The following is a 15,379-nucleotide window of genomic DNA, read 5'->3' as shown; positions in this document are numbered from 1 at the left end:
TTGCACTTCTTACTTCAAAACTCAGTAATCRTTTGATTTAAAGCCTTTTTCTCTTACAGAATTTAAAATGTCCTTTCAGTTGTGCTATATAGATTTATAGTGTGAAGCAAYGAAACGTTCTATCAGAACACATTTCCTGAATACTTAATATTTACGTTAGTATGCTGTAGCTAGTATTTGTTTTCTCTGATAACATCAGCTCGTTAGTTATACATCATCATGACTCATCTGTTGCAATACGTAAAGAGAATGTCCCTTCTATATACTATCCAAAAAACAGCTCTTTGTGTGACATTATACCAGCTATTCTGGAAATAGGCTATTTCTAGAAGTATTAGTTACTGTGCACTAATTGTAGCTCATGCAGATTGTTTACTTTTATAGGTACAGGTTTGACCCACGCCTCATGTTCAGCAATCATGGTGTTCGGGCTCGCAGGTTTTCTGCGCAGTTGTTATAAAGAATTCAAGAGCTTTTTGTGATCAGCTACCACTGACCAGTTTCTCCAGTGACTGCAGCAGGTCTGTCTCTTCACTTTCATTGATCACAGCTGGAAGACTATTAATGGGCTGCTTGAACCCAGTTTGGAAGAAAGAACCCTTGTCTTTAGCTGATTGCTATGTGCAATATGTATAACTACAGCTGAATTCTGTACAATTCTAAATTGTCAGACATAGCTGATCTGTCTTGCTCAGATATTTGATTACCACCTTTGTCTTTCAAGTATCACAGGTATAGAGGTGACCTATGGCCTCAATCTGAACATCGTTTTTTCTTAAATCAGTAAATACATATTTGAATTTGGTTGGGYAGGCAGGTGCCATTGCACAGAGATGCTCACCCATATTCACCTTCTGTCATACAGACTTTCTTAAATGCTAGGTTTAATTATGGGTTTCTCATACTGCACTCAAAGCTGTTAATAACAATAGCAAACTAGCCCAAAATAGCATAGGAAGGTACTAGTCAAAACTGTAGTCTAGACACAACAAGTGTCTTGTGCAGAATTAAAATTAGTATGCTAAATACCTTCTTTCAACAAGACCACTTCAAATGATGATGCATTGTATAGATCTGCTTTGGTAGTTTGTAAACAAGAATGTAATTTCAACCTCATTCTAGTCTGGAATGCTAGAATAGGTTAACATGTACTACTGAAAATTTMAAAATCAAGGTTTTAAGCTTCTTAGTGAGTTATCAAAACAGTGTTGAGACTAACAAGTATTTAAGTAAGTGTGCCTGTTTTGAGCTGATCTAACTATGTTTGAATACATGAACAGGAATACTAAAAATCAAAAACTAGGCACCACAGTAGTGTTGATCTTTCTCTAATCTCCAAATGTCTCTGAATGTACTGAAACATAACATCTTATTCCACTTATAATATCTTAAGCTGATTAGATGCTTGAAGGTAAATGATTTCAAAATCAAACTAGCTAAAAATTTATGCTGGGCAATAGCAAGAAGGCTATTTTAGGCAGTTTAAGTGCTTAACAGATTTGTTTTTTGGTTGACATAAATACTCAGAACCTAAAGTAAGTGGCCTTCACACCAAAGGACTGCAAGCCAGATTCCTGACTGTAGTACGTGATCACTTGTTTTCCCTTTGGAAGGGGTGATGTCATCTTTTCAATCTTCTGGTTTGTGTCATCTGAAATGCAGCCCATCAGATGAAATCTCCTACCAAATAAACATGAAGTAGGCAAAAAAGTATGACTCTTCCCAAATCTATGAAGGTACATACTCCAGTGCATACATCCACAAACTGGATAAAAGCAATACTATGTTAAGATCAATTAAGTTTTCCTTACTTCTGAAGGATAGATGCTAACCTTATGTAGCTCAGAGTTGTAAAATTTCTGTCACGATGGCATACAGTTTAGATTTTTGTTAAGTCTAGATTGTTAGAAGTTAGATTGTTGTTAAGTCTAGCTCACTGTTTCATTCTCTAGAGTGACCAAACATTTAGAGGGGAAAAAAAACAGCTTGAAAGGGAACTCAGCTAGAATATCTATACAAGTGCTGGAGGGTTTGGTTACTGTCTACTTACATGCTTTCAGATATTCAAGATTTATTTCCTCCCCCTACACTACAATTGTAGCTTCATCCTCTTGTTTGTTGAGCTTCTGTATTGCCCATCACTATCCTTCAGACTCTGGCTTCTCTTTAAAAACAAAACCAAAGTTATGGGGTTTTTTAATGCTTTCAAATTGCACACTGACTTAAGCCTAAAGTTCATTTAAGTACTGTTTTGCTCAGATATTTTAGCAACTTTAAACAAAGAACAAGTTTAACTCTTTGGTAGCTGTGTAGAGGCTAGAGTGAAATAAATTGATAGTTGCAAATTTTATCAAGTCTAAGAAATGACATGACAAGCTTTTACTTGAGTTAAGAAGCATCATGACACACAATTTGCACTGAAACTTAAGAGGAAAAATCTGTCACAGTTACAAATCTGTAACTCAATTTAACAGGATCTCTTCTTAAAATGATCTAAGCCATAGCAAGCAACATTTTTAATGACTTAGGTACTATCTAATTCTTAATTGACATGAAAGTTTATTAATAGAATCAATGTAGAATAATCAGAAGCAGGATCACAAAAAGCTGTAAAGTATTTTGTCTGTAATGAGACTCAGTATCCTCCTTTCTAACACACTCACTGTCAGAGAATCACACTATACCTGCAATCTGTCACAGGCAATAAGTGTCTTAATAAACTCAATTTTGGAATAAAATTTGTCAGTACTTACTTACCAAAAGCGATAGCTGTTCAGGAAAACATGTTTCACTTGCACCTTTTGATACTAACAGCTGCCTGGCTTCCACTGCTTTTAGAGTTTGTGGCAATGCATCTTGTGTCTTTTTTTCAAGAAGCAGTTAATTCTATGGGTATTCTTACAGCCCTGAATAGACACTATTAATTCTTATCCTTGATCATTAAAATAATATTATTAAAATAATATTATGAAGGAACTTTAACTTGCAGCCAGGTCTAATACCCAAACAARTCATTTTAAAATAACTGATCTTTCTAGATTTCCATTTGATACATGATTTGGCAATGGCTGTAGCTACCTTGTTACTGATGGCATTTGTATTTAAATGAAGGGACCTTACAGGTGCAGAGGTAGGATGCTAGCGAAATGTGTTGGGTTTTTTCCCCACACCTGGTTCTAATCTAGTAAAGTAGATACTGTATGGTGATAAATACAGCTAACAGATCCCTTATTACATTAACCTAAAAAGAAAACTTACTCAGTATCACTACTTCAGCATAAGTGAATATAGCTAACTACAGGCTTACTCAGTATTGGCCCAAAGAACTGGCATTCTTCTATTTATTTGGGGAATAAACCTGTAAAACTCGCATGCATGCACACAAAGCAGGTGTAAGCATTTGTTCAAATTATCAAGTTTAAGACTGATCTACTACACAAGTTAAATACAATTTGATTATAACTAAACAATTGTCATTTTTTGACTCAATTAAAGTGTATTTATTTGTATTATTCTTCTCCGTATGCAAGCATATTTAATTTCTGCTCTGTTTTGGATATCTGTTTAGAAAGTGCCCTTCCAGAGGACCCTGTTCACTGCTGCACTTTTGGGGAAAGACAAAATAAACTGCCTATCAAACTTCTGATCTTTCTGTTACTGAACTTAAACCTTTCCAAAGGAGCAAGCTAAGAAACTGGATTCCTAATTTATAAGCCTGTTCTGGGTTGGTTGTGGTGTTACATAGTTGCCACTAGTAAACTTTTTCCTTTGCTATGGTCACAATTACTGGACCAACCTGCAGTTGATCCTTATGTACAGTCTAGCAAAATACAACATGACTAATTTGCACTAGGAAGTAGCAGTAAAACATGAGAAAACTTAAATGCAGGCTGTACATATTCAGATATATTTTCTTGGAAACAGTTTTCCATATATCCAACTACAGCAAGAAAAAGACATGGGAGAACTATTGTTCATAATTAAAAGCAGTATGTTCTCTGCTGCTGGAGAAGAGGAAAAAGGATTCTTTTGAAATACGAACTGCAGGTAAGAATAAGATATACAGTACTCACCTCACAACCCTGTTAGAGTTCAATTCCTTAGACAACTCTGTGCAGCTGTTCAAAAATGTAATTATTTCTTTAAACTACAGAGGGGAGTAGACTTGCATCTGATCTTTTTACAGCTGAGGTTCTCCCAATCTCCTAAACCAAGCATTTCTATGTTCCATTTATGTTTAACTATTTGGTAATGGTTTCAATTCTGCTTCTTTGTTGCTGTAGCAACTTCCTGCTAAGTAGAAAAAATATTTAATAGATGCTTTAGGGAATACTGCTATTTTTCTTTTGATACACCACCTTATCAAAACTTTTARGTCTACTGTATCATCACAAGAAAAGGCAGTTCCGTGTTACCTAGATACACCTTCCCATTATGCTCAAAGACATCACTGATAGTCCAAGTGACACTACCATCAGGGTCATGGAAGCTTTCCACAATGTCTCCTTTGTCATTAATTTCTAAGTACAAGCCATGTTTATGAAGAAAAATGCTGTAGAATGATAGAGGAGTCACCTGTTTTAGAAAAAAAAATATATGTTAACATTTCATTCAGGGGCGGGGGGGGAACATGTATGAACAGAAAGAAATGGAGCTGTTAGTATACTGCTTTTCAGATGTTCTGGTCTGACTCATGTCATTTATATCTTTTGATAATACCCACTGGACTGTGTCTAAAGCTGGCAACCTAATAATACCTCATTAATCTTAAAGTACAGTCAGTACCTGCTTGCTCAAAAAGGCATGGCTGTTGCTTGAATCTGTCTGAGCTGTCAAAAGCAGACCATCTTCTAAAAACAGGAATAAAGGAACTTGATAGAGCACAATTCAGTCACCTACTTCCGTTTTTCCTGTTAAAGGTCCAGGGAAAATGCAGCATAATTTCTAGAATAAGTACCATGTTTAATCATAACTAACCACAACTCCTGTAGGACCAGAATGACTTTCTCTTAGCTTTCTTTGCAAAGAGTTTGATTCCTATAACAAAATCCCTGAATTGCACAGAAAGGGTTCTTCACCTGCTTTGAAAAATAGTGTTGCTATAAACAGAAGAATTACAGCTTGCAAATGGACTATTTTTGTCAAAAATGATTATTCTGCCTTATAAATGGGTTCTCAGTATTACCACAATAATAGAACTGCTACGATTTAAAAATGTAAGAAGAAACCAATCCTCTAAAGTGCCAATCCTCAATATTCCAGAAGAGGAAGAAGAGGTTTGTGTGTGTTGGGATGCAGGCTGGTAAAGATCAAGAAACATTTCTTAGATGTCCTAAGGAAAAGTAACAAGTTCCTTGGTACTGTTCACACCTTAAAAAAATAACATTTTTTGAGGGGAAAAACTCCCAGTGATACCAATAATTAAGTGACACTATACAGTATCAAAGTTACCTTTGCAATAAATCTCTTCAGGAATGGATAAGGTCCTAAAGCATCCAGAAAAGGAGAAAAGAAACTAGGAAAGCGAGTAGTAGATATTCCAACTCTGTATAAGCCTTTGTTTGATAATCTTATGTTGTCTGGATATCCAGGCAGGTTATCCACAAAAACTTCTTTTTCTCCTGCATTAACTCCACTCACCCAATAGCTGCCAAAAAAGTGAATTCACTAGGTTAGTTTACAGGAGCTCATGCAAAATACATCAAGCTTAACAGCATGCAAGACATGTCATTTTGTGATTCATACAAGGAAACGTTCAAAATTAGAGGAAGGGATTCTGCAGATAGTAAGTGTCAAGAGGGACTAAATCTCAATAGTAATAATTTGCCAATAATTTTTCTATATGTAACATGAACAGTACCCCCAAGAAAGGATCACAGTATGTTGCAACTTACAGTCTTCATTTAACAGGCACATTTTCTAATGTTACATTTGGCTTTGTTTTTGAAGAAAGGGAACGTACTGAGTTCCTCTAGAGCTATTAGGAAATATAAAATTATGAAGTGTTACAAAAACATGGACTCCCTTTAAAAATGGAAAAAAAAATGTTGTATTATGTAATTGCTGTAATCATGCAGTGACATTTGCCCTTTGAGGTCTGTTTTAGGCAGTTAAGGTGTAATTGTAATACGGGAGTAATCAAGGTAACTATAATAAAGACTGTGGGAATTAGGGCTCAAATACGTACAAATAAAATGTTGGCAGTAGAGAGAGCACCAGTTCATTTCTACCTAGACTGAACTAAAACCTCACATTCTTGCCTTTAAAAAGTTCCTTTGGGGACTAAGTTTCCAGTAGTAACCCTGTTAACTGCATATCTTCAGTTAAAATTCTAGAAAAGTGAGGAAAAACAGAAAAACAAGAAAAGATGAAAATTATGTCTGCAAATTGACTAAAAAAAMCAATATATGCTAATATGTAATATTTTATATTCAGGGGAGAAAAAAAATTAACATACCGTATGATTCTACAGACACTGGTTTCTGCTATTAATATGTAATCTTCATAAGGAGACAGCGTAATCCCATTTGCCATGTACAAGCCACTGAGCACTGTTCTTGCTGTTCTTGTTACAGGATCATAGGTCAAAAGGCGTCCAAGATGGTTTGTTTCTATTACCTTAACCAATACATCTAATGAAAAACTGGTCTACCACAATACCTAGTTTCAATTAGAAAATATTCAGAAGTTTTATTAACATAATTTAGGCAAAAGCACATCTTATAGATGGCACTGTCATCTTTAGAAAAACAGTAAGTTCACAACAGCAAAAGTGCAAGCTACTTTATTCACATTTTACAGCAATTTCCAAGCTGATCACAGCATTCTCTCAAAAACACAGGAAAGAGGGTGGTACAGAGCCTAGAATTCAGAAACTGTTCTTTTGTAGTTCTTCCTTTAGCAAAATATTAAGGCTTAGGAAGCCTCTATTACAAATGCAACTACAACTTCTTTTCAAAATAAAATTAGGAGGAGTCCATGAGTGTTTTTCTAGAAAAAAGTGAAGAGTTGACATTTTACTTCAGAGATGAAGTAATTATGGTATGTCTTCTGCTAAAAGATCAGCAGGATGGCTTTCGAATATATATAATAAGCTCTTCCATGTTTGTCTTTTATACCAGAAGGACCTTGTCAACACTGAAATACTAAGTGACAATGATGAATTAGACATGATACACTATCAAACAGTTACTCTGATAGCTTAAGAAACAAAAAGCTACACATAAATGATGTCAGCTATTCTTTTTTCTTTTCCTTTAGTAACCTGCATCTCAAGTCCTGTCCCTTTTTCATGCTTTAAAAGAATTATATATTTCCCTTTCTACAATGTTTCTCCTGGCCTAATTCTATCCAGAATTCTCTGTAAAGATGAGACTCAGTAGGTAATTTATGTCTGTGACCTCACTGAATTTCAGCTTTACAAACAGACAGTTTTTTCTGGGTAAAGTTTTGGTTAAAGGATATGATTACACAGAAAAAATACCTTCAGGTACACCAGCAATGAACTACTATGCTTTTATTGCAGAATAAAAGCATACTTGTAGACAGTTACCATAGCGAAACTATCATGCCATAAAAAAATCCAGATCATAGAATATTACATGACAATTTCTTTGGGTAGCCATATTCTGCTTTTCTTTTCAGAAGAGCAGCTACAGAACAGCACAGCCCATTCTCTGCCTCAGGGTCTAAACACGCTGCCTTCATAGCATGCTTGGCTGAAACACAAAAGCGTAAGAGAGGAAACTTGTCTGTTCTGTACCTTAGTACCCAGTGCTGCCAGTAGAAAAATTATCACTTAAGCTTCCTGAACAAATGGCTAAGAAGTTTACCTCATCTCACCTCATATTTGTGATGCCGTCTCTCCCACTTGCTACTTGAATCCGTAAAATAAATCAAATTGTTCTTTGATATTTCTAATCCATTTAGGAATTTGAAAGGAATTCCATCCACACCTAGTTAATAAAAACAATAACTAAAGTAAGTACAAATCCACCAAGTGTTCAGAATGGTTCAGATCTACACAAGTTTAAGACTTTGCACATTTCATGTCCAAATCTTGTAGCTAATGCTATCCTGAAGTTGTCCTAAGCTAAAAGTCAAGCTCCAAATGACTTTCACTTGCAGGGAAAAATAGTCAGGTTGCAAATTCAATGTGACACATGCCAAGCCAAAAATTCCTGACATATTTTTGCTTCTGTTTTTGTTTGATTTTTTTAAAACCAATCTTAAAAATAAAAGTATGTTAAAGTCAATGAGCTTTCTATCAGTCATAGTTCCCATTATCACTAGTACTGATCTCAAATCATTGAAGTGCCTGATATTCCTATTTATGTACGTATATGAAGACCAAAACCAAGCTCCGTCTAATTCCCCCTGACTGTAGCATCACCTTGTTCACTCGATAGCAGGAGGGTTTTCTCTCCTGTCCTTGGATTGACTTTGTACAGGCCAAAATAAGAATCTACCACAATCAAGTTGCCATCCTGATCCATTCGGACTCCATGAGGCCGGCCACATACTGGTTCATAATCTGGAGTTCCTGTGATACAAATAAGAAAACATACAAGACTAAGCGGTTGACAAAACAAAAACACCAAAATGTAAGGTCTGAAAAGCACTAAACTATCCTCCTTGAATAAATCAGATCCTTAAAAGCTTCCTTAAACTGTCTCTAAAAGTACCCTCACAAAAGAAGGAACAGGATAGTCTCAATCTATTCCCATTTCTTCGGTTACTTAAAARAAAGAAAGAAAGAAAGAAAGAAATTATTCCCAACCTTCAAAGAAATTCAGCACTACTCTGTTTTCCCATATTAACTTCTTGGTAGGATTACTAAATCAGTAAAAACAACTGACATGCTGAGGGGAAAGAAATATTTCCCCATTTTCATTTTTAAAGCTGCTGTTTAATTTCTATCAACAAGAAAAAGGTGAGATAAAACTACTTTTAGAAAAGATTTAACTCACTGCTTCCCTTCAACTGAGAGTCCCAAGTTCCACAGGTCACATAAGAGTCCTGTAAATATTCCTCAGGTGAAACTACAGAAACCAAATGTACCATATTTAGTATCTTTATAGTAAGTAAGTTTTCCTGTGAGCATTGATATTAATGCAGCTTGATGTCCTCTGCAATACTTCACTAAGGAAGGGACTATGCATGTTACAGCTCCTCAGAGGTATAACACATCAGTAACACAAGCTGACAGACTGTTTGACAGCTGCCAAAAAAATAACAGCTGAGTGCTGGTCTCACTCTGAATGGATCACCCTATTTTGGTCTCATTTTGATCTCTAAGCTTCCACATGGTCAATTATTTTCATAGGATTCAAAATAAGTTCAGTAATCTGTGAGATGTGTTTCAAATTCAGTTGAGACTAGCCAACAGCACAGGGACTTCAGGGAGAGCGAAGGTACCTACAAATTGTAAACTGTTGTACATTAAGGAAACCAGATGAACAACAATCAACTATTTTAATGGCTTTTCAGGTCTAACTGATTCATCAAAAAGCAACGGGATAAAAGGGTCTTCTTTACCCTTTGCTTCAGTGTTTGTCTCCCTCCTTTAAAAATAAATAAAGGAAATTCAACCTTTCCGTCCAGTTAGTGATGATGGTACCAGGACACTGTTTTTCTGTCCCTCCCATTCGTTTGTAAGATCTGAAGTGTTTCTAAAACACATTTTGATCTTGACACAAGAAAATAACAGGATAAATCTACTGTGTCTTTAGATCACCCTCAAAAAGCTTTATATAGATGGACATATATAAATTGTTATTCTTTATTTAAATGGAAATCCATAGCAGGTCTATCCATATCACTCTCGGGGACTACATTAGTGTGCCATTATGCCTTAATCCTGCCTACATTGGCAAAACTTGAATATACGTATATATCAATATATATCATATATATCTTAAGTAAGGTTGCTCAGCACCAAAACAGTGAAGCTGTAGTACAGACAGGCCTGTAAAAGAGTAAAAGTTGAACTGGTTAATAAAACAAGGCCTGGCGGTACATAACTGTAGAAATTAATGGAAAAAATCCATGAAGGCAGTAGCAAGTTTGTTTTTTTGTTTGTTTTTTTAATCTATATAACTTTGCATGAAAGAATCAGAAAATGGTAACAGTAGGTAAAATGGCATTTCATTTTCTCATTTAATACTGTTCATATAAACAAGTTAGTCGTCATTTTCACATCAAAATCATCACTTACCACATTCAGGCCTATTCTGCCCCATTTGAGTAATGAAATGCAACTGGTCACCACTGATCATCCACAGTTTCCCATCCACAGTACCAGTGTAGAGATTACCTTAAAATTTAAGTATTTTAAAAGACTGTTTTAAAAGGGACAAAGGCGAGTAAAACATACCATATAAGAAGGACACTGCTCATTACTGTGATCTCTTCCTCTTCTCTCCCAACTTGTGTATTTATATAAACATATAAAGCAACAAAACAGGGAACCATACAGCTTGTTTTTTAGTATTTTTGTAAAGCAGAAGGAGGAACATAGGGCAAACAGGAGATTAGCAAAAATCTAAGTTGTTTACATATTTATTTTACATAAACACAGCACATAAACAGCTATCTTAAGATTATTCTGGGTTAACAAAGAAGGACTGCACCCATTTTCTGTGTTATCAAAGACTGGACTGCATAGATTCACATACTGCCAATCAACATCAATGAAAGCATCAGCAAAGCTCATAAAATCTACCTTTCCTCCTGAGGGTCCTGCAACATTAGCAGAATGTTCAGTAGACAAAAAGAAAACATGATGATTGATCCAATATAAGAAAATAAGAAAATAATTCTACACCATTAAAATCTCAGGCAAAAAAAATGAAAGAAAAAAAGAAAAGAAAAATGTTTTTTAAAGCAGTGATGTTTTGCTTTCTTTTTTAACTATCAGAACAATACCAAAAATGCACAAGTTTGCAATAGAGTACTAAGGTCTGTCTTTACTGGATATCTGCTTAGTATTTGCTTTTTCCTCTGCTTTTTAGATTTACAAATTAACAAGGCAAAACATCACAGAATGTTTTCAGATTTATGATGTTGTACTGTAACTCCAAAAACATTTGTACAGAGTATCAAAGGAGAAACACTACCAGCGATTAAACCACAGCTTTCAAAAATAAAGCTAGTATCTCCCGCAGTATTTTGATTAGTCCAGGCTCTGAAATAGTCCAAGGCACATGACTAATCCTAGACTTACTGTTCAACAAAATCCACTTTTTCTCTGATGTGCCTGTGATTATAGAGATTGAGGTAAAGACAACATTATTTTGCTTTCAGGTGAACTGCATTTTAACCCTAGCTTTGTTTGTATTTAAAAGATGTGAACTTCTCCTGGCATTAACAAATACAGCATAAAAGATATGCTACCATTCTGACACAATATTAGTTAAAACCTTGGATTTTAACTTCATCCAGTAAGCACTTATACCAGAGTTGATAAACAGATATAAAAATGTCTAGCATCTACTCACTCACATCCATGAAAAAAAATGTTATGAGCAGACAGGACAGATTCTCAAGGTATCAGCTGTCAGATCTAGATTAAAAGAATTGTCTAGGATTACTTGCATACAGAAGGCACCTGTTTATCCAAACAGAGATCTTCAGAGACACTGTTCAACAAAATAATTTTGCCTGGGAAATAATAAAGACTGGACTTCGCTGTCATCAAATATACTGGCATTCTAATGCCTCCCTACGCATGTTGGAAACAGCTGAAATTTCTGATCACATACCAGATTCCATATTTAAAGAGAGAAATCTTAGACTTGTAATGCTATTTCCTATCATGCTATGCACTAAGCTACTCTGCTGTATTTAAATTTATATAGAAAGTACAATAGGTTTTGCACTAGACTTGTCTTATGGATATCTGTAGTAAATTAGAGAAAAAATATAGCTATTCTAGTTATTATCCATAATATCCCATCTTAATGCATATGGAAAACAGTATTTCCCTAAATTAGGCAACACCACAACAACAGTTATTACAGTCTTGGTCATACTGTATGACTTTAACAGACTGAATCCAGTCTCTTAAAATATCCTTAAAAGTAGCAAATATTAATGGTAGGATTATATTATTAATATATATTAATAATAATTATTAATAAATAATAATATTCAGGAAAAAACATTAATCTACACATTATTTTATTCAGCCTCATAGAAGAGGTTAGATTTGGCAACATGGAACATTTGCAGGATTAGCAAAGCCCTCATACTTAAAATATACCCTGCAAAACTCCAGTCATCATCACTACACTTTCTGAAAGTTGTAAAGGAGGGAGGGGAGAACAAAAAGCATGATAAAAAGACAATTTAAAATACGACTTATGAGGAAAGGGAGAAAGGAACAGTTTTAAGAAACCACTCAGCCATTTTCTAGGAATGGGTGCCTCAGTGCAAACAGTACAGTTAAGGTCCTTCTGTTCTATGCTGCTATGACTGAAAAAACATGTTTAATTTCAGCTTGCACAATGGCAAGTAAGAGCGTTCCAGATGATTACCTCTTACCTCTGTAGAGCACAGCACAAAACAATGTTTTTCAGATAAACATGTCCTGGGTTATCCAATACTTCATTGGAAAATATCATAAAACTAGCATAAAACTAGCACCAGCAGTAAAAGAGGGTGTATGAACTGCCTGACTCAACCTGCTCTGGATTTGGAGTTGATCAGTACTGAATTCTGAGGGAATTAGGGGGGAAAAAAAGAAAAAAAAAGAAAAAAAAACTCCAGAACTAGTAAGTCCTGAGTCCACAGCACTAAATCTTTATCCTGAACAGAGGATCACAGCATGTCTCCTCTATTTCACTTGAGTTTTCATCCCAGTTCCTACTTTATCCATACTCTGGGTAAGCCAAGTTGTTGGAAAGATTTAAGAGATACCATGCTGCTAGTTACCTCTTCAACCCTCTGCTTCCTATCATCTGCATGGTTCCCGCACCTGATTTTTCCACCTTACAGCAGCCAGACAACTAAGATCAATTATGTGGATAGGTAAGTGAAAGATTCATATTACAGTTAAAAGTTCTTTTATATTCCAACCTAGTCTAAAAATGTTTTTTGAGACCACACAGTTTTTAAAACAACTTAGTGTGCCTTCCCATTTTGGCCCTGTTGAATAATAACTTCTGAAATAAGATTGTATTGAACTCAGTAACTGACTGCATGCAGCAAACCAACACTGCTACTGGAGAGATGAAATGGAAAATAATAAAGGCAAGCTTACAACTAGTTCTGTATCAAAAGCCCAAGTTTAGCTTCACATTTGGAAGAATACCCACAGAAAATATTCAGTTGCTTTTGCATATTAAAGAATATGCCATTTCATAACTTTTTTTAAATTGTATTTTGATACAAATTCTATGTATCGGCAATTTGTGGGTCTGTTTTTTAATACAGCATTAGGACACTTGCTGTGTCCTTGCAAGCATCAGACAATAAAACATTCTGGAATATTTCCTGAGAAATGTTTACACATACAAAGATAAGGAACAACATACAATTATTTTAATTCTTGGAGTGTCCATTTAGCAAACATTCTTATCTGTCTTTCTTTGGATTTAAACTCACTATGTCCTTTCTTCTAATAACTTGACAAAGCAGATTGATAAGATCCCTCCTCAGACTTCTCTATGTGTGTAAGTATCTGAAGGGAGGGTGTAAAGAGGATGGGGTCAGACTCTTCTCAGTGGTGCCCAGCAATAGAACAAGAGGCAAGAGGCACAAACAGAAACACAGGAAGCTCCAGCTGAGCACAAGGGAAAACTTCTTTACTATGAGGGTGATGGAGCACTGGGACAGGTTGCCTGAAGAGGTTGTGGAGTCTCCTTCTTCAGAGATATTCAAAAGCCATCCAAACAATCCTGGGAAACATGGTGTAGCTGACATTGCTTGAGCAGGGAGGTTAGACTAGGTGATCTCCAGAGGTCCCTCTAACCTCAATCATTCTGTAATTTTACCCAATTGGAAGTTACCTACTTGCCTTCATCATCAGCAGTAAAAGACTCGGGACCTTTCAGTTGTCCTGTAAAGATTCTTTGTCCACTCTGAAGCTTTTTATTCACTTGCAATGATCCAACTAGGGCAGGAGGTGGCTTTTCAAATCTGCACCAAATGAATTGTAAGATGTAAGAAATAAGACAACACTGGACTATGAAATTTATTTTAAGGGAAAAAAAAACAAGACTTTATTCCAGATATATTAGTAACTAATATTTTCTTTCTCAAAATAATTCATTAAAAATATTACTTCAGACTAAATTAACAATTCTGTGGAGCTTACAAGGGCAGGCTAAGAAGAACAGACATTTTAGAAGCCCTTTCCCCCCCCCCCTAAAAATCAACATATGCACAAAACTGCCATGATCTTGAATGAGTTTTATTCCCAGTCACTTAGTCTCACTGAGATCTACTAACAATCTCTCTCTATATATGTATGAATACTGCACTGGTCACCACTGTTTTGTTTTAAACTCACTTCTTTAAAAAAATAAAAATAAAAAGCATCTATTTCCTAACTTTATGACACACACGATTTCTCTCACATGTGAACTCACGTAGCATGCTTTACTTGCCACTGCAGGATGAAGAGTAAAGGAAAAGTTCTGAAAACACAGCTATTTCCTGACAAACACAAGTATGCAAATGAACTGAGAAATAAAATTAAGCAAGGGAACCTACGTGAATGGTTCTGGATCAATAGGAGATGGTAAAAAGTAAATACTAGTGAAGGTAGCAATGACTGCCACTGGAAATCCCCATGCTGGGAACCTGGGAAGAAAAGAAAGCAATTGCATAGTCACACACACGCAGGAGGAATTTGGCAGGGGAAGGATTTTTTTTAAAAACAAACAAAAAAAAAAGTTCCCTGGCTAAAAACTACTGAAGGCTGAAAGCAACGCCCGAGCTGCTCCCTGCTGCGGAGAGGGCTGGCCCCGCTCCTCCGCCGGTAGCGCCGCCGCCACTTTCTGCCCCAGCACGGGGGCCCGGCTGATCCCCTCACCAAACCAACACAACTCCCCCCAGATGTCTGGTGCGGAGCCACGCTCGCAGCGTTATGTAACCGCCCCAACTCCCCCCGACACCCACACGAGCTCCGCAACTGCCGGCCGCCATTTCGCCCACTGCCCGCCCGCGGGGCGCCCCCGCTCCCGCCCGCTCGCAGCCCCTCTCCCGCCTCGGTGCTTACATGGCGCCGCCGCAGGCGCGGGCAGGCCGCTGGGGCCCCTCCGGCGGCGGTGCGGGAGCAGGCGGGCATTAAACGCCGCCGTCCTCGGAAGGGCYGCGGGCGCTGAAAGCAGCCCCGCGACCAGCCGTTGCTCGCCCCAACCGCCACACGCCCCCT

General features: G+C 36.6%; 2 protein-coding genes across 4 annotated transcripts in view; one reads left to right on the top strand and one right to left on the bottom strand.

Annotated features, from left to right (window-relative positions):
• Window positions 1-3,643, top strand: part of GNS (glucosamine (N-acetyl)-6-sulfatase) — a 21,384-nt gene extending 17,741 nt beyond the window's left edge. For both annotated transcript variants that reach the window (XM_085323813.1, XM_085323811.1), the window contains one exon: window positions 385-3,643. In XM_085323813.1, coding sequence (XP_085179939.1) covers window positions 385-460 — 76 coding nt within the window. In that variant the 3' untranslated portion in view covers window positions 461-3,643. The remainder of the gene's footprint in view (window positions 1-384) is intronic.
• LOC146584943 (adipocyte plasma membrane-associated protein-like) lies at window positions 1,912-15,379 on the bottom strand. Of its 2 annotated transcripts, XM_085323814.1 has the most exons (10): window positions 15,224-15,379; window positions 14,716-14,805; window positions 14,018-14,139; window positions 10,217-10,315; window positions 8,970-9,041; window positions 8,393-8,542; window positions 7,843-7,955; window positions 6,458-6,618; window positions 5,452-5,647; window positions 1,912-4,575 (listed from the first exon to the last, which is right to left on the bottom strand). In XM_085323814.1, coding segments are annotated over exons 1-10 (1,203 nt in total). In that variant the 5' UTR covers window positions 15,226-15,379; the 3' UTR covers window positions 1,912-4,377. The 2 variants fall into 2 exon arrangements, with proteins under 2 accessions (XP_085179940.1, XP_085179941.1); XM_085323815.1 differs by lacking the exon at window positions 8,970-9,041.

Source organism: Rhea americana, unplaced genomic scaffold (genome assembly GCF_003343005.1).
Source record: "Rhea americana isolate MKP2758 unplaced genomic scaffold, rheAme1 scaffold_88, whole genome shotgun sequence".
Lineage (NCBI taxonomy): Eukaryota > Metazoa > Chordata > Aves > Rheiformes > Rheidae > Rhea > Rhea americana.
Note: the sequence above shows the minus strand (reverse complement) of the source record. Positions and strands in the feature narration are given on the sequence as shown.

What these genes read in the sequence shown, in the direction of transcription:
- LOC146584943 (XM_085323814.1), bottom strand. An exon ending in GACGGCATCACAAATATGAG is followed by an intron (nt 6,619 to 7,842) that starts GTGAGATGAGGT and finishes GTATTGGTTAAG; the next exon opens with GTAATAGAAACAAACCATCT. An exon ending in AGTGTCTGTAGAATCATACG is followed by an intron (nt 5,648 to 6,457) that starts GTATGTTAATTT and finishes CTTTTTTGGCAG; the next exon opens with CTATTGGGTGAGTGGAGTTA.